The sequence below is a fragment of the Pezoporus flaviventris genome, unplaced genomic scaffold (assembly GCF_033815535.1).
Source record: "Pezoporus flaviventris isolate CSIRO_AGI_PZ_B2104156 unplaced genomic scaffold, CSIRO_AGI_Pfla_v1 ptg000031l, whole genome shotgun sequence".
Lineage (NCBI taxonomy): Eukaryota > Metazoa > Chordata > Aves > Psittaciformes > Psittacidae > Pezoporus > Pezoporus flaviventris.
This window is the reverse complement of record NW_026892579.1, coordinates 55,205,757-55,224,707: the sequence shown is the minus strand read 5'-3', so window position 1 is coordinate 55,224,707 and position 18,951 is coordinate 55,205,757. Positions and strand designations below refer to the sequence as shown.

Here is an 18,951-nt window from a genome sequence, read left to right as displayed (position 1 = left end):
CTGGAGAGGGACTCTTCATTAGAGACTGTAGTGACAGAACAAGGGGTAATGGGTTCAAACTGAAACAGGGGAAGTTTAGATTGGATATAAGGAGGAAATTCTTTCCTGTTAGGGTGGTGAGGCACTGGAATGGGTTGCCCAGGGAGGTTGTGAATGCTCCATCCCTGGCAGTGTTCAAGGCCAGGTTGGACGAGGCCTTGGGTGACATGGTTTAGTGTGAAGTGTCCCTGCCCATGGCAGGGGGGTTGGAACTGGATGATCTTAAGGTCCTTTCCAACCCTAACTATTCTATGATTCCTAAAGCAAACACGAGCGGCTTCTGCATTCCAGGTTTTTAACTTTTTCATTTTCCAAGTATGCCACCTACTGATGGGAAAAGAAAGCAGTAATGAATTCATGGGCTTATTACTTAGAATACGTGAGGAGACAGGCAGCTTTGCACATCCTTGCTCTACCAAAGAGATGTGGACGGGCTGGAGAGGGTCCAGAAAAGGACCACAAAGGTGATCCAAACACTGGGCTGCCATGTGAGCAGAGGCTGAGAAAAGAAGGCTCAAGGAGAGCTTATCCCCATGTTCCAGTATTTAAAGGGTGACTACAAAGAAGATGGAAACTCCCTTTTTACAAGAAGTCACATGGAAAACACTGGACACTGTTAAGGTTCAGCTGCACAGGGTGCTGGGCCATCGACTCTAGGTCATGCTTTGCCTGAAAAAGTTGGACCAGATGATCATTGAGATCCCTTCCAGCATGGGATTCTAGGATTCTGTGAATCCTGCCCCACTCTTGAGAAACCCATGTCCCCTTCCCCATCCCTTGGTGATGCAAGCGAGGCATTGGATCAGTCTAGCAGGGACATTTGTTAGGAGACGAAGGACAGGAGCATCTCCTTCAGGTTTTGGCAGTGTGGTACAGCTGCAGTCCCACCTGGGAGAGGACGCAACCCATTGCCCATGCATGGCTTCTCGTACACCAACACCAGACAGGCTAGGGTGGGCCTGTCAGGCTGCCTCTTCCTCCCAAAACCTGCCTACGTGCCCTTGTGAGGGGAGATGGCCTGAGCTTAATAACACGGATGGCTCCAGCCCCAGGCCCTGCAATGGCCTCTGGTCTCTATGTCCAGATCTGACCCCTGTAGTGGGGCTGCACAGGGACACCAAATCCCATCCCCTGTCCCAAGAGCTGTGCACCTCCATAGAACACATGCCCAGGCTGGAAGCACAGGCTCAGATAAGATCTGCTCAAAGAAAGGCCTTTATTGAGATGTTGTCTTGGACAGGAGGCACTTGGGCTGTACAGGTCTTGCGGGACAGGGACATGGTCCCCCCCAAACTGCTGGTTTCCAGAAGACTTCCAGGCACCTCAGAGCCATGTCAGCATCACGATCAGAGCACACCCCTGCCCATGGGGCCAGCCCTTGCTGCCTGCTGTCGTGCAGAGACAGAGATCTGGGACCATGGAGGACCATGAGCTATGGCGTGTCCCAGGAACTGGGGGTGATGGCTGGCTTTTCCTCCATCCCCCTCGTTGCCCCCATCAGTAGAACACCTTTTCCAGGTAGGCATTGAGGAAGATCCCCGTGGGATCCAGCTTCTCCCGGACGGAGCAGAATTTGGAGAAGGCTGGGTACATCTTCTCAAAGTCCTTCCGGGTGCAGCTGTGGGCCTGCAGGAGGGACAGTGTCTGGGAGAGCTGCCCATCACTGGCTTTGGACCACCCCACCACACTCTGTGAGAAGCCCCTGCAGAAGTGGTGAGACCTCTATCCCTTTATTCACATGCCCAGGGTGGGCAGCGTCATCAGGAATGCCATCTCCTAGAGGCATCCACCTCCCCTTGAGACCAGTCTGATGCTGGGGACCTTCTCTGACTTCTCAGTTAATTGCAAAACCCCTCTCCATGAGGAGCCATGATGGAAAAGGGGTAGGGATCCCCCTCTGCATCCCCTGCCCTCCCAGAAAAGCATGGCCATTGGTACCTTTGCCCAGTGTGGTCTCCCACCATACTTCTTCATGATGCCCTCATAGGTCAGCCAGTAGTTGAGGCGGGGGACATTCTTCCCATAGGGCCTGGAGCAGGATCAGGTAGGGAAGGCATTAGCAGGGCTGCAGGGGGATTTGCACAACCCCAGGGGAGAAGGACAAACCCAGGGACCCACCATGGGCTCTTTGGCCAGCACTGGGTGATAAAAAACCTCTGGGAAGCGGCATGACACCAGCATTTAGCCAGTGGACCCTCACCTAGGACAAGATACTCAAGAAACAGGGGTAGGTGGCTCTAAGGTTCTCCAGGGCCACACCATCCCCTGTGGTTTGGTACCTGCAAATTGAGTGGGGTGAGTGGGCAAAAGTGCACCAGCTCATTCAATCCAGCTCTCCAGTGCCAGCCAAGAGCTGGCATCAGTGTGTCTGAGCTGTGAATGTGCTGCTGCTGGGACTCCAGGCACGGTGACCGCTGTACCAGCACATTGACCCAGGGAGGAAGAGGAAGGTGAGGGGATGGAATGGGGCCGTGGCTCACCTGTACATGATGATGTTCATGTAGCAGCTGTCTCTCTGGAAGCAGGGACTCAGCCAGATGTCATCCCCCCGGACAAAGCGTACCTCCACGGGGTAGTGAGCCACCATCTTGGGGTTGTTCTCCAAGGCAGCCTTCAGCTCCAGCAGAGCCTCCTTTGTCTTCTCACTGCCCAGGAGAAGACCCCAGCCCCAGTTAATGGCACCATGGGCACAGCAAGCTCCCTTTGGGTTTGAACCCCCGACTCCACAGCTCCATCCCTGGCCCCATGCTAAGTCAGGGAATGTAGAGATGCATAGAACAGATGTGGATGAGGCCAGCCCTGGACAAACCATGTCATGTCCCAGCACATCCCTCCCTTGCTTTGGGCTCAAAGCCCCCAGACATGGTGTGGCATGGATTTGGTAGCCCAGGACAGGGATGCAGAAGGGTCCCCGTGCTAAGCATGCAGGTAGGAATGGTGTCTCCTAGCCAGGCCCCTTTCTCCATGGCTTTGTTCCTGCTCCAGGCAGCCTGGGCTGGGGCAGAGCACAGGCAGGGAATGGAATGTGGTTCAGTTACTGAATCTGGTTGGGGATGGACAGGAAGGGTTTTCAGAGCCATTTACATGGGGATGGCCCAGTCTTGAACGTGCTGCTTGAAGCGACACTCGTAGTTGAAGATCTTATAGCTGATGGCAATGTTCTCCACCCGGGAACTGAAGAGGAGCCAGAAGAAGAAGCGGTTGATCCAGCACACCAAGCTGGGCACAAAGGTGCTGCAAGGGAGAGAAACGGAGGTGAGATCTGAGCCCAGAGATCACAGAATCACAGATTGTTGGGGCTGGAAGGGACCTCTGGAGATCACCTTCTCCAACCCCTCTGCCAAGGCAGGGCCACTTAAAGCAGGTTCATTCCAGACAGGAAGCCTCCACACCCCCCCCCCCCCGGGCAGCCTGTTCAGTGCTCTGGATCCTCAGTGTGAAGAAGTTCTTCCTCATGGTGAGGTGAAACTGCCTGGGGTTTAGTTTACGGCCAGTGCTCCTCATCCTGTCACTGGGTACCACTGAAAAAAGCCTGGCGCCGTCAGGGCTGCGTGCTCTGTCTCCGCGCACACGAGAGGGCAGTGCAGCCCCAGACGTTAATCCCAGCCCGAGCCTGCTCCTCCTGCACGGGAGCTCGCTGGAGGAGATTAAGCATCTCCTCCTTCCCCAGGGGTGGAGTGCTGTGGGTCACAGTTCCCCCTTGCCATCTTCCCTGGGACTCCCAGCAAAGCAGCACAGGTTTCAATGCACAGATGCAGAGGAGAGATGTGGATGAGGCCAGCCCTGGACAAACCTACCCAACCCCAGCCGCTGCCCAGAGCATGCTCTTACCTGATCCAGAGCAAGAACTCCAGCAGATAATAACCAACAGCATAATCCCACAGCCAGCTGGCGGAGGACAAGGGGGGCTGCAAAACCAAGCAGAGGAAGATGGCTGTTAGGGAGCAGCAGGGTTTGCAGCTTTCTTGCCAACAGGCATGATGGCGGAAACAGACGCCTGCATCAGGATCAAGCTGGGAGTGGGGGTTTGGAGAAGGACTGCCCGGATCTCCTGTGATGAATCAGGGACACATCCAGCCTCAGAAGGAGACCAGGCTTTGTCATGAGGGTGCTAAGAGCTTGGATAGCCCCAGCTGCCTCTGTGTCCTGGGACCCTCCTTACCGTGGAGCACAGGCAGAGTCCATCCAGGACCCAAATTACTGTTTCTCTGACCAGCCACCCCAGCAAGCCCATCCCAGCGTTGTGCATGGGCCCTTGTCCCTTCATACACGGAGCCCAGAGGGACCTGCCTTGTTGGTGGGGTCCTGGTAGATGACACTGACGTTCTCACTGTGAGGGAACCACAGGAATCGGAAATATTGGGATCTCTTCAGGTGGTCCCCAAGGTGATCAAGGACCTGCAATAACCAGAGAAATGGGGCTGGTTGGTGACTGTCCTGCCCCCAGGAGCAGGAATCCCAGCATGGGGGCACCTCAGAGGACTGTCAGGGATGCCAGGGCAGGTCTGAGATGTCTGTCTGCAGAGTCTCTCTGAGTTGCAGGGGAGTCAGTAGAGTCCTGCCATGCACTAAGGGGCTAACAGAGACCATGGACCCAGCATATGGGGAAGGGAAAAGGACATGTTCATTGTCTCCTCTACCTCGGCTGTAACAGAGCTCCCTGTCCTGAAGATGCTGCTGGTGCTGCATCTGAGATCAGACCCTGCATCCTCCCGTAATCACACATCTGCTGCTCTCAAACTGCTCCTTCAGGCATTCCCAGACCTGAAGCATCACAGATCAGCCATGGAACAGCTGGCTCTATGCTGGGGCCGCCAAAATCACCTCTTGCTCAAGTGTCAGGGATGCCCTCCCCAGTAATCACAGTCTGGCAGCACAGCCCTCTGCAGCACTGGAGCCCATAGGCGACAGGAAATGGAGCCAGGATGCACAGAGGATGGAGCTGGGATGCAGTGGGGGCTGGATCAGGGATGTGTTACATGACCCTGTCCCAGAGAGGCCTTCAAATGTCAAATTGACAAATTATTCATAAAGACACAAAAATGAGTCTTAGGAAGGTCACAGAAATTAGAAGATCCTTCTGCCCTAACCCTTTTCCCCTGCCTGTGTGTGTGGAAACAGAGGGACCTTGTGCTCGCTCACTGCACAGTGCTATTTCAGCCAGGCCAGCACCAATCCCTCTTGCAAACAGCCTCATCAACCACCCCCTGCTCCTCCTGCAGAGGTCTCCCACAGCTTTGCAGAAAGGCTTAAAACCCCAGCATCTTTGCTTCAAGGAGTTTGTTTGGCACAGGAGAAGGTGCAATGACCCATGGACATAACCCCAGGAAGGTCATAGCAATCTTAGCTGTGAAGCTGCTCTTTTCTAGCTGGGTTGTTTGAGTTATTTGTCTTAATGATGTATTAATCACCAGGAGGGGCTGCTTTAGCACTGAGCATCTTGCTGTGACCCTGCCATAAGGTGAGGGTCTTCATGGAGTTGCATTGCTGTAATGCCATGGTACTGTTAAAGCAGGGAAGATGGGAAGATGAATAACATATCCATGTAATTGGTGAGCATTAATGCTAATGCTGTTGTCTTCATCTTCACATCTGCGGCTCACAAAGAGACACAAAATCTCTCTAAGATGTTCCCAAAACAGCCTATTTTCATAGAATCATAGAATCACAGAATGGTTTGGGTTGGAAGGGACCTTAAAGCTCAATCAGTTCCAACCCCTGCCACAGGCAGGGACACCTTCCACTAGACCAGGGTGCTCCAAGCCCCGTCCAACCTGGCCTTGAACACTGCCAGGGATGGGGCAGCCACAGCTTCTCTGGGCAACCTGTGCCAGGGCCTCACCAATCTCACAGGGAAGAACTTCTGCCTAAGATCTCATCTCAATTTTGTGTCCAGAGTAGTCCTTTTGTTGGAAACGGTGAACAGCTGCACAAGTAGAAGCAGGGCAAAAACTACACCTGCACGTTTTTGTTGGTTTGGTTTAGGAACAAATGCATCAAGTAGTAAAACAAGTGGGGAAAAGAAGGCTACAGCTTTCCCAAGTGATCCTGCCAATGCCTGTTTGACTTCCAGCAACGACGACTGAGCAGAGAAGCAAACTGCTCACGGGGGTGACTTTTCCAATGTGCGCTTTTGATTCTTGTGGTATTGGTCTGAAGGAAATAAGCCCATGACTTTGTAGGATAATTACAGCGCAGGGGGCACGCCGGCTTCGGGAGTCCTTGGGGAGGCTGTCTGCTGGCTGAGCACTGGGGCTGGAGGCAAGGGTCAGGCAGTGGGAATTGCTGCAATGTGGCCCGTGCTTAAAATGGAGATGACCCTGGGGCATGCAGAGACCCAGGGGATTTTGCTCATCTTCATTTCCCTCTGAGAAGCTCAAAACAAATCCCTTTGCTTCACAAAGACCGTGCCAAAAAAGCCGCTTGCTTGCAAACACCCTTGAGAGCACACTGAGCCTGCTGCAATGCAGGTCTGAGGGTCCTCAGGGAAAGGACAGGGATGGCACAAGGGGCAGATGCAGCCAAGATGCTGGGGAGGATGAAGCACAATCAGTCACTAGCACATGTGCTGTGGGTCAGTTGGAGCAGTGAAGGGGAGCAAGGGAGCATGTGGAGTCACTTTCTGGGAGAGGAGCTGGATGCTCAGCTCCCCCCCACTTTGCCTGTGTGCTGCCTGTGCCTGGCAGGGTTCTAGTGTGTCAGGGTACAGTGTCTGAGCCTCGGCTGGAAGAGTCTTTTCCATGCACCGAGGCCAAAAACAATGATTCTAGGGAAGAGGAATGAGGTCAGGCCCAATGGTGGAGAGGCGGTTTAGGCACTGAGCGGTCTTGGGGAACTTGGGCTTGAGGGATCCATCCAGGTGCCTGGGACACCCAGAAGGGGTTAGGGTTAGGAAGTAGGCTCAGATCAAAAGCAGCATCTCTTAAGCCACCAGGTCATTAAGCTGTGCACATCTGTGGGTGGTTAAATTTGTGCACAGGTTCAAAGGCAGATCACAGACTTCCCTGGAATTGAAACTCATTGCCTTATCACATATAATACAAACCACCTCCAACTCAGGAAGCCCCGGAGCTGCAAAGATCAGGGGGACAAGTATCATATCTGAGCCTGACCCATCCTCTTCAGCCTCCCAGCAGATGTGGGGCAAGGGGAGTCAGACTCCATCCCTGCCACCACCTAGGGATGCTCTGCAGGTCTCTCTGGTGACCTCAGTTGTGCAATGAACCCTGTCGGTCCTGTGCCTTGTTCCCAGTCATTGTCAGCAACTATAGCAGCTGAGTTCATCCCAGTTATAAAGATAATCACGAGGCCAGAAAAGAAAGCATGCAGATCTTACATAACCACAAATCCGAGCCCGGCTCCTCTGACACATATATTATTTGCAATGTCTTAGATAACTCAAGCTTAAATATTTCAAACAACCTGCTCCCTTGCCATTATTCCCTTCCGCCTCGATGGGCTGCTCAACATGAAAGCTGGAGATCTGGAAGCAGGCGAGGAGCAGGGATGACCGAGAATTGATAATGGCATTAATATTTATAGAGTGCATTCTTGTTTCACCCTCCTAACAGCCCTGAGGGACGGGGAGAGATATGTAGGGGGCATAGCCCGGGCAGATGGTGCTGAGTAAGGTAAAGCTCAGTTTGGGCTACCTGCCCTGCTCAGGGAAGTGGAGTTATCCTGCATGTGAGATAAAGGTCCTAGCTAAAAGGCAGATTAGGAGGTGTAAACCAGGCTTTACTACAGCCGTCTGGCTCAGGAAAGGTGCTAGAGTGTGCAGTGAAGGTCTGAGCAGTCTGTCAGGTTGGGTGAAGAGCTCATAAGGAACCAGCAGATTCCCACCATGTTTAAACACGTTTAAATCCAGTTAAAGCAGGGAACTCTGCTGCAGGACACCAGGGAAGCTGCAGCTCAGGAAGCAAACAGGCGATTCACAGGTAAAAATACCCCTGAGCCCATTAACCATGAACTCATCACTTCTGCAACTGGGAACACTGGTAATGAACTCACTGCAGGCTGGGAGGGAGAAATATCTTGGTGTGTTTCCCTTTATTCCTGTCTTCCCTTCCCACCCCCAGGTAAAATAAGACCCTGAAGTGCTCTGGTGCAGCTGCTCCTGGAGGGGTGACAGCAAGCAGGCAGACATGCTAATGGCTTTGAGTAACACACATGGACCTGTCTGTCCCACGGCACAGCACAGGGATCACTGGGTTGATTTGGATCAGGGTTTACAGAAAAGATACTCCACAAGTGCATTAGATCCACGTTCCTGGCCGTGTTAAAGCCACCTCGATGGGGCACTGAATAATTCAGTCCTTAAAAAATTAAGAACAGCATTTCTCAGAGCTTTACTGGTGCTGCAGCCCTGATCAATCCTGCCAAAAATTTTGCTGCTTTTGTCCAAGGACTATATATTTTTCATGAGCCCAACTTTACAAAGGCTTTTGCTGTTGTTAGCCAGGGCTGGAACTGGACCTGTGAGACCCAAATGGGACAACAGATGAGGATGCTGATGAGGATGCATCAGCAGGGACGTCAGACCTCACAGGAGGACAAAGGCAATCAGTGACTGAAGCAGATTCAAGCTCCCGGAGAGGTTCCTTTCTACCACCACTATTTTCCTCCTCCTGGAGGGCTTCACGCCTCAGTTTCCCTATTCAGAAATCTAACTCCTTCCAGTGAAGGCAATTGAGCCCACACTACATTTTAAGTCTACCAGATCTTTCAGCTTGTGGGTGGCACCTTCTCTGTAGGCTTTACCCTGTGCAACTCTGCAGCCTCTGGTGATACCTAGTGCCAGAGACAGGAGACAAGATGGATAGTCGCTCAGCTCAAGGCAGTAGGTCCCATCCTCTCCCAGCTCGCTCCATCTGACTTCCCAGCACCATCAGAGTGGGAGGGCTCCAAGGAAATGAATCCAGCAGTTAAAAGGAGTTTTTATAATGGCAGAGACAGGGAAAGTGGGTTTTGATGTGCACCCAGGAGAAAGAACTCCTTCCAACTGCTCTGTAGAAATGCCCAGCGGGCCTTCAAAAGGCTTGCTGAGGGAATCAGATCACACCCACCACTGGCCACAGTGCCATGTGGAGACCCAAGCTCATAAACCCCAGGAGGCCCACTGCCACAGAAAGGGGCATTTCGTGCCTCCTTCAAGGAAAAATAGCCTCTCTCAGAGGGGTTCTTTTGGGGATGGAAAGCTCAGCTGGAAAACCACTCTCCAGCACTGAGCATCTCTGCACCAGCATCCCAGGACACTGTCCCCAGTGCCTCAGCCACAGGCTGAACAAGGACCTGCACTTCTCATGCTTTCCATAGTCAATGAAGTGACTTTTCATAGACTTCATGGGAGACATTGTCATCAGGAGAGACATGGCCATGAAGAGGGGACAACAAGAAGAGGATGGATGGTGGGACAGCAGAGCTTGCCAAGGAGGAGACAACATGTGAAACCTTCAGAGCCATGCAAGATCATGGTCTATGAGTGAGCAGGTCAGAACCCTCCTCAGAAAGCCACCTCTGGGGATGTCCCAGATTCATTACAATTACTAGCGCTATACACCCTATTCTGGGCGACCTGAACCTCTGGTAAGACAGAGACGGACAAATCCAGCAGCAAAATGACAATTGCTTTAGAAGGATTTTTCCATCACGTGATTGAAACGCAGCTCCGGGGTTGGATCCTGATGGATTTGTTCAGTTTGGCCCTTGAAACATGTCCTCCATCACACTTTTCGTCCCCAGCACAGTTTGTCCCAAGTTCAACTCAAAACCAAAGAATGAAACCAAACTCCACACTGGGAGATGGAAAGCTCTATCCTGAAAAATACCCAGACCTGACACACAAGAAAGGACCAAGTTATTATCAAGAGCACAAGATCGTAGAATCATAAAATGGTTTGGGCTGGAAGAGACCTTAAAACACATTTAGTTCCAACAACTGACTTCTTCCTCAGATCTCATCTCAGTCCCCCCTCTGTCAGGTTAAAGCCATTCCCCCTTGTCCTGTCCCTACAGGCCCTTGTCAAAAGCCCCTCTCCAGCTTTCTTGTCAGTCCCTTTAGGCACTGGAAGCTGCTCTAAGGTCTCCATGGATTCTTCTCTTCTCCCAGCTGAACAAGCCCAGCTCTCTCAGCCTGTCTCCACAGCAGAGGTGCGCCAGCCCTCAGGGCATCTTCATGGATCCACGGATGCTCATGAACTATTTTAAGTGTCCCATCTGTTGCTCTGAAAAGCAAGGCTGTCCCTTAGCCGAGCAGCAGGGGATGATGAGATGGGAGACGGCACTTCCTTGGAGAGCACATGGCCTGTGGGAGCAGCCATGCCCTGCGGGATGCTGCTCCTCTCCTCCAGGTCCCTGCCTGTAGCCAGGGGTGCTGGCTCAGCACAGGCACAGCTTTCTCCCTGTTTGTGCTCAGTCCAGGCAGCACATCAGCTCCTCAGACCAGAATTTCCAGCAAGGGTAATTTTCTCCAGCTGGAGCATTAAATCTGCATTAGGCTTACTCATGCGTGCCTGGAGTCACCAGATCTCCACTGACCTGCCAGCGCCTGCCAACACCGGGTTAAACAGAGCTGAGGCATTGGCTGATTCATCTCGTGGTGATGTTCTCCATGGGCAGAAGAGAGTGCCGAGGGTGGCAGCGCTGACGCCTGCAGGCTCCTTCAGCATCTCTAACTTGATTGTGCTGGAGCCTCTGTGCTCAGCCCTGCCACTGCTTGGAGGCAGCCCAGGGAAGATGAAGCTGATGGCAAACCTCCATCACTGCTCCGGTGGGAATGCTGGCATTGCTCAGATGCCAGGGATGGGGCAGCCACAGCTTCTTGGGCAACCTGAGCCAGTGCCTCACCACCCTCACAGGGAAGAACTTCTGCCTAAGAGCTCATCCAAATCTCCGCTCTATCAGGTTAAAGCCATTATCTTGTCACTACGCACACCAGGGGTGCAACCTACACATACACGTGGTATTCTGTATCAGAGCAGTCTTCCCCCAATCATGTCACATCCCCAAGAGCTTTGCTTATCCCCAAGGAGGCTTTAAAAGCCTCACCCGCATCATACCTCGGTGAGGGTGGAGGGGAAGGTCACCTCGTGCAGGTGGAACTGGGGCACGCACTGGAAGGTGACCGTGAGCACGACGCCCAGGCAGCCGAGGTGCAGGCGGGCAGCCTGGAAGATGTCTGCATTGATGGACTCTGAACACTCCATGATCTCCCCTGAGGCCGTCAGCAGGGTGAGCGCTACGACCTGCCAAGAGGAGAGTGAAGATTCAGCAAGGGCTCAATTTGCCCTATCTCCATGCAAAGACCCTGCCTCCACCCCAAAGCTTAGGGCTGGGAGCCAAGCAAGAAGACACCCATATCATGACCATCATCACAAGGTGTTTTCTGCTGAGCTTGGCTCCCCCAGCCCATTGATGTAGTGACATTAAAGGACCCTTCTCTCTCTGGGGTACACTGGAGAAGCTATCAAATACAGAAGTGGAACTCCTCTCAATTACTTCACTTCTCCATAACCAGCAATGGAATTACCCTATGCGAGCTATGACTGGAGGATTTTTATATGTGTGTAGTAGAAAACAGACCTGGGCCCTGCAGGGATTTGGTTTTGGTAGGCTCCAATACAAGAACTGCTTTCCCTTTGGTACAGAGCTTATTCATCAGAAGACCATAAAGCACAAGGATACGGGAGTTTTGAGCTGGATTATGTTTTGTCTGACAGATAAGGAGGTCCCACTGTTCATGGGGGACTTCGGGTTCCCCATAACAGCTCCATCCCATGGGGGACAGGACCCCCCCAGACCCAGACCTTGTGATGGGATGCTGATGTCAACACGCTCCCGACTCGTGTCTCACCTGTGTGGGGAGGATGCCATGCTTAATCCCAGTGTTGTGTGTCCCTGTCCCAATGACACCAGCTGCTGCCACCTCTGAAACGGCTCCTAAGCTGGAAGGAGATGAAGGGGCTGGGTGAGGACCTCAGTGCATGGGACACAGTGTGGCGCACAGCACACGGTGGCAGGCATTACACTATGTGCAGACCCTGTCCAACAAGCAGGGTCTTCCACCCTTCAGGGTAACCCACAGCAATGGGTGGGTTTGTTGGCCATGTGTGCACATCTCCATAGGACATATCTATCAGGGTGCTGCTGTAGTCCATGGGGAGGAAAAGGCAAGTCACCAAGGTCAACTCAGCTGGGTCCATCTCACAAGTCCCCATCTCTCCCCATCAGCCTGGAGTGACTCACTGGGGGTTGAGACATCCCTCCCGTATGCATTCAGAGGCTGCAGGGAGGAACCTGGGTTTACCCCTGAAACATCATTGTGGAGCAGGGCTGGTGGCAGCATCCAGAGGCTAATTCTGCACACCAAGATCTGTTCCTCCAAACATGGCCATGTGAGCACATGGGGATGGTAGAAGGATAGAAGATCACTTCCACCTCCTCTTCTGGGGACACCAGACATCCCAAAGCAATGCAGAGCAAAAAAATCTCCCACGCCTCCCGATAATATATTCCAGTGCCTAGTTGCCCTTTGCCATCAAAAACTCATTTCTAGACTAGTTTTGTCTGCCATCAGCCTCCTCTGCCCAGAGCTGCCTGCTCAGGCTCTGCCCTGTGTAAGCCATACCTAAGAAGGCTGCTCTCATCTTTAAGGGACAGTGAATAGTTTTCCTTCTCACCACCCTCATAGGGAAGAACTTCTTCCTAAGATCTCATCTCAATTTCCCCTCTGTCAGGTTAAAGACATTCCCCTTGTCCTGTCCCTACAGGCCCTTGTCAAAAGCCCCTCTCCAGCTTTCTTGTTGGCCCTTTTAGGCACTGGAAACTGCTCTAAGGTCTCCCTGGAGCCTTCTCTTCTCCAGGCTGAACAAGCCCAGCTCTCTCAGCCTGTCTCCATAGCAGAGATGCTCCAGCTCTTGGAGCATCTTTGTGGCCTCCTCTGGACTCACTCCAACAGCTCCACACCCTATTGGAGGGTTGGTGTGGGAATAATACTGTTGGTGTGGGGATAAAGACTCCCCTCATACAGCCTCCTTCTCTGAGGGAGGATCAGTGACTCCATAATGGAGGGACCTGACCTGCCATCTGCAGACCCTGGTGGAAGACCAGATCCTGAAGTTAACACCCCTATTATACAGTAAAAGCTCTTCAAACATCCCTGTTTTGCCACGTCTCAGCAGTTGATCTGGGACAAAACACCTGGGAGGATGCCCAGGGATGGCCTCATGCATGTGTCCCACTCACTTGGCCAGTGCCAGCCCGTGCTTGCTCAGCTCCACGTTCAGATCCGAGAGGAAGATCCCACCTTCCACTGTCACTTGCTGCTTCTCCTTGTCTACCTGCAAAGGATGGGATGGGAGAGGGGAACGTCACACACCTCAGTGGAGAAACACCCCATGAAAAACACCCCTGCTCTTCTCAATGCACTTGATAATGTGGATAGGAGAGCCACATACGAGAGACTTGTCCTATCCTGATCTGCCACCTCTCTCAGACCTTCACCCAACCCAAACCTGGCCCAGACTCCGCTCCCCTTTGCTCTTCCCAGTGTAGGGGCTGTGTAATCTCTCCCATAATTTATGGGTGTTGCAAGGGAGAAGATATCCCCCAGCAAATCTCTGTCTTCTGCTCTGCTTTCCTGCCCTTCCCAGCCAGCTTCAGCCAGCTCCTGGTGGAAGGAGATCTTATTATCACTAGAAGTTATTCCATCCCACTCCTGACAGACAGAGCTGTCAGGGAGGGAGCTGTTCCTTAATTACTTATTGTTGTTAATTACCACTAATGATCCAGCTCTCAGAATACACTGCTGGGGGGGGGGGGGGGGGGGGGGCAGGACTATTTTCATCTTCAGCTGCACACAGACATAGGTGTGCACAGTGCATGCGTGCACACACTACAGGCATGCACACACGTACCTGTGCACGCACACATGACACACGGGTACACATGCATGTACAGGGTCAGTTCTCCCACTCTCTATAACCTGCCAGCCATGCAGCCCCAGTAAGAGCACGGTGTACTCCCCAGCATTGCACAGGGTGCTGGGCCATCCAGCCTAGGTCATGCTTTGCCTAGAAAGGTTGGACCCAATGTTCCTGAGGTCCCTTCCAACCTGGGATTCTATGATTCCACGATTGCTGTCCCCACACACTGGAGGTCTGGACGCAAAGCAGGCAGAGCTCTCCTCTCAGCAGCTCTCATTTTCCCAGAGTCGTTCAGGATATGACCCAATGGCAACCAGGAAGAGCTGTTTCCTTCCCAGTGTCATCAAAAGGAGCAATTCCCCACCTGACACAGGAACATCCAGCCTGTCCTTGCCAGGCTGCTGTCTCTGCCTAAAGCCTCTTCTCAAGCTTGCACCAAGAGTTGATCTGGCCAGGTACCTCCTCCCCATCCATCAGACTGTGTTGTGATGAGGACAATGTGCCAAGGTTAAGCTCTTGTTGAACACACACAGGGAAGACATCATTTCTTTGCCTTTTTAAAGCTGCTCCATAGGCTTCCAATGCTTTTACACTGGGAGAACGTGCATTCCCCAGTGTTGCACCAGCATTTCAGGGTCTGGTTTGGAAAAACTCCTGTCTGTGAGGAGAGGAAAGCCTCCTCACCCTTTCGCTTCCCATGCTGGGAATGGCAGTGTCAGTGCAATTCTTCCCAGCCCTTGGTGGTTGCAGGAACAGAGGTGCCACCGCACTTAAGGGCCACCACACCACCTCCAATAAGCCAGCCTCACCTTAAGGACCCTGTTCATCTTCGCCATCTGGATCATGAAGTCATCGGTGCAGGCAATGTCTGAAGGAGAGTGACCACCCCCCACCACCTTCACCCTCTTGTTCCGCTGTCTGGCCATATCCAGGATCTGCAGAGACAACAGCATCCAACATCACCCTCATTGCCATGCGCTAAGGGCAGTGCCAGAGGCACTGTGAGATATCCCAAGCTAAAATCTCACCCGTGGTTGACATCCATTTACTTGGATAATTCATCATCAGGGGCTAAAACCACCTCTGCACCTCTCTTAAGACAGCCCTCAGGATCATCCTTTTGGGGTTGGGCTAGATGACCTTTAAAGGTTTTTTCCAACCCAAACCATTCTATGATGATCCCAGAAAAGGCAATGCCCACCTTAGGGTGACAGAGGCATCTTAGAGGTGGCAAAAGTGACACAGGAGTCCCACCCCTCATCATGGCTGCTAGGGCAGACAGGGGACCTCAGTAGGGTGCCAGATGCTGATGCCCAAGGATCAGAGTCCAACTGGGGCCAGGCATGCTGTTTTTTTGCATCTTTTAGGTCTTTGACGCATCTGAACATGTGCAGTTTGTTAGGATGGGCCATCTCCTGGGGCTAAGGGCAGGACTCCTGCTGTCACCACCTGTGACCTCTCTGACTGATCATGATGGAGCATGGCAGACCTTCCCAGCCTTTCCTCCTCTTCATTTCTAATAGGTTGTCTCCTGGATCCTTACCTCCCGGATCTCCTCCACTGAGGTGGGCTGGAAGTACAGCTCTGGAGAGGAGCCATAGGTCTTGGCCCAGTTCTGGAACTTGACTCCTCCTTGGCCGTGAACCTGGACCATAAAAAGAGCTAAAGGAGAAGAAATCAAGTGCCTCCCCCCACAGCCCATCCTTTGTCTGCCAAGACCACTGTACAAGATCCAGGTTTCCCAAAGGATTAATTATTTATGGATAGAGAGGTTCATCTCAACCCCTTGAGTCTGTAGAGCAGAGATGTGTCCATGTGAGCAAGTCATAGAGGGGTTCCTTTGCAGTAAGGGCGAATGCTCACCTTGTGTGGGGTTGGCTACCAAGCCCCAGAGAAGATGGTGCATCCCCCTGCCCAGGCAGGACTGGATCCAGTGTGCTGCCCCACCATGTCCCCATGTCCCACCTTGGCTGCAGGGGATGATTTATTCCCTTGCTGCCTCCTGTGGTATCCTTCCTCCAGTTCTCTGCAGCCTCCCGTCCATCAGCAAACCCTCTACCTTCCACCTTCCTACCCAGGCTCCCTCCTCTACCCCCAGGTCATTTTCCTTCTCCCCATCTCTATGATGGAACAGCTCCCATCCAAAGAACAGAACCACCTAAAACTGGCCAAACTGTTCCGGGGGGCAGAAGGGGCTCTCTCAGCACTGTCTACAGCATCTTTCCCCTGCCACCACCTTCCCTCACAACCCCAGCCCCCCGAGGCTGATTTTAGGGGCTGGGCAGGGCAGGGACAGTGGATGGCCCATCACCCAGCCCAGGGAGGTGACACTGCCCGGGGCCAGGGCTACCGGGAAGCTATTGCAGATAGTCCAGATAGCAGCAGGGAGCATTGCGGGTGAGGGGGATGTGGGGCTAGGGCTGGCTCACAGGATCCCCCCGTGCAAGTTAAAACCCAGGGCTGGTCTCTGGGCCAGAGTACAGAGCTAGAGACAGGGAAAATGGAATAAAAACCCAAAACAACAAAATTGAGGAAGCAAAAAACCCATGGGTTTGAGCAACCTGGTCTAGTGGAAGGTGTCCCTGTCTGTGGCAGGGGGTTGGAACTGGGTGAGCTTTAAGGTCCCTTCCAACCTAAACCACGCTATGATAAAACACTCCTGTTCAGCAGCCAGAACCGGGTTTGATTTATCCAGGGAATCCATTGTCTTTCCTCCCCTCTCCCTTTTCCTATTTCTTGCCATGGCGATATTAGTTACTAAACCCATACCATAGATGGTAACAAATCCACATTGCCCTGCTCACAGCGCATAGCTCCACACTACCTGGACCACCCTTCCCACCCTAAAACCTGAGAAAATCCTTTCTTGGCTTTTACTTACCATCCTGTTGGCCTCTCCAAGAGATGCTGCTGGAGCAAGTGGGTCTCCAGCTGCTCCTGAACAGGGGACAAGGAGCGATCCTGGCCAGTGCAAGGCTGGCAGAGCTTGGTCCTGCCCCGGGGGTCAACAAGGAGCTTCCCTCCAGGCTGGAAGGATAATGAATAACCTTGTTATTTGCCTGGTTCCTTGGGGGAGGAGAGGGGCTGAGCCTTTCGCTCCTGGCTGGCAAAGCAGGATCCAGACATGGATTTGAACCTGGGGTCTCATGTCCTGCAGGGATGCTGCAATTAAGGGGTTTGGGGAGAAGCTGCTTCCCTTTTGGGGGTTCTGGCCTGGGAGCGGTTCTCCTGAACCTGCTGTCTTCGCACTGGGCAACCTGGGCAAAGGGGGGAGTAAGAAAAAGGCCCTGTCAGGTCTGAGGGGACCAAACAGCAGAAGGGGGTGGGCTTCAGGCAGCGAGGGATGCAATGGTCTCATTGCATTGCATCACCATGGGTAAAACAGGCACTGGGGGTCTTTGCTCCCTGCCTTGCAAGGAGCAGGGTGCTCCACGCCTTGCACACCTGCCTTGCATCCCAGGTTTGCTCTGCGGTCCCACTGGGAGCAGAGCGGAGCACAGGATCCAGGCGGGTGGTGGGTCTCAGCTGAAGGACGGGCAAGGATCCGTGCTTTGCAGGAGCTCTGCAGCGCTCCGTGGCTGTGCTTTGGTGATAAGCAAACCCTTCCCCATCCCTCATTAACGAAGGGATGATAACGATTTTTCTGAGCTGGCTACACAGGCAAGGTGACCTCGGGGAGCACTGCTACAGGTCCTGATCGGGTGGTGGTACTGGGCAGGGAACCAGGGCTGCAGGCGGCTGCCTTCACATGGCCATGCTCTTGGAGACCCAACCTCTGCAGCACAATCACAAAGGAAGGAGGGGAAATTGCTTCTTAATTACAGAGCAGGAACTATGTAGAGACTCTGAAGGACCCCCCAGCACCTCCAGGAGCTTTTGCCATGGGTGCTCCCATCCAGCTTCAAAGCTCCTTGACCTCCTGACCATCCTGAAACCCTGCTGGGTTTGCAATGCAGCACATTAATGAATAATCACCCAGCACACCTTGAAGCCCCCATAGACGACAAGGGGACCAGCTGATTGGGGTCAGACGGTGCCGTGGCTGCCCAGCTAACAGTTTCTGGTCCAAGTGCTGTGCAAAGGTCACCAAAACCTCCAAAAAACACCCCTCAAGAGGTTATTCATTAACAGTGAGGGGTGCAGGGGATGCAAGCAGGGAGAGCACAACTCACCTGCACTGCTTCAGCCTCCACCAGCTCCCAGCTGCATCCAGGAGGGATGTCACAGCTCGGCTAATTACAGCTGAACAGCAGGGAATAATTCAAAGGATGAAAGAAAAGCAAACAGTGGTGTTTTGTCAGGTGTTGGAGCTGTTTGTGCATTTATTTGTGAATCGGTGAAATTTTCGTAGGAGGAGTGGTCTGTCCTGGAGGGACCCAGGGAGCAAGGGTAGCATCCAGACTGGTGATGGATTCAATCCCCCAGGTTCATCGTGGGGATCAGGAGACCAGTGGTCAGTTCGTCTAAATCCTGTGGTGTAAATACAGGGCTGGAGCACCTCTGCTATGGAGACAGGCTGAGAGAGCTGGGCTTATTCAGTCTGGAGAAGGCTCCACAGAGACCTTACAGCAGCTTCCAGTGCCTAAAGGGACTGACAAGAAAGCTGGAGAGGGGCTTTTGACAAGGACCTGTAGGGACAGGACAAGGGGAATGGCTTTAACCTGACAGAAGGGAGATATAGGTTAGACATTAGGCAGAAGTTGTTCCCTGTGAGGGTGCTGAGGCCCTGGCACAGGTTGCCCAGAGAAGCTGTGGCTGCCCCATCCCTGGCAGTGTTCAAGGCCAGGTTGGATGGGGCTTGGAGCACCCTGGTCTAGTGGAAGGTGTCCATGCCCATGGCAAGAGGTTGGAACTGGATGAGCTTTAAGGTCTCCTCCAACCAAAACAATTCTGGGATTCTGTGATTTTGTGATAAATCATGGAACATGATGCCAGTGAATGCTTTGGTTGGATTTGCTTGGCCAGGGCATGAGGTTTGCACAGGACAGTC

At 52.9% G+C, this 18,951-nt stretch overlaps 1 protein-coding gene across 1 annotated transcript; it reads right to left on the bottom strand.

Annotated features, from left to right (window-relative positions):
- Positions 1-1,238: 1,238 nt before the first annotated feature.
- LOC133273138 (L-gulonolactone oxidase-like) lies at positions 1,239-16,999 on the bottom strand. Its single transcript, XM_061461179.1, has 12 exons — positions 16,843-16,999; positions 15,505-15,606; positions 14,771-14,896; positions 13,282-13,376; positions 11,891-11,981; positions 11,097-11,282; positions 4,330-4,437; positions 3,871-3,947; positions 3,124-3,273; positions 2,520-2,684; positions 1,978-2,068; positions 1,239-1,665 (listed from the first exon to the last, which is right to left on the bottom strand). The coding sequence occupies exons 1-12, from the start codon at positions 16,843-16,845 to the stop codon at positions 1,537-1,539; spliced, it is 1,323 nt and encodes a 440-aa protein (XP_061317163.1). The 5' UTR covers positions 16,846-16,999; the 3' UTR covers positions 1,239-1,536.
- Between the last annotated feature and the right edge of the window lie 1,952 nt (positions 17,000-18,951).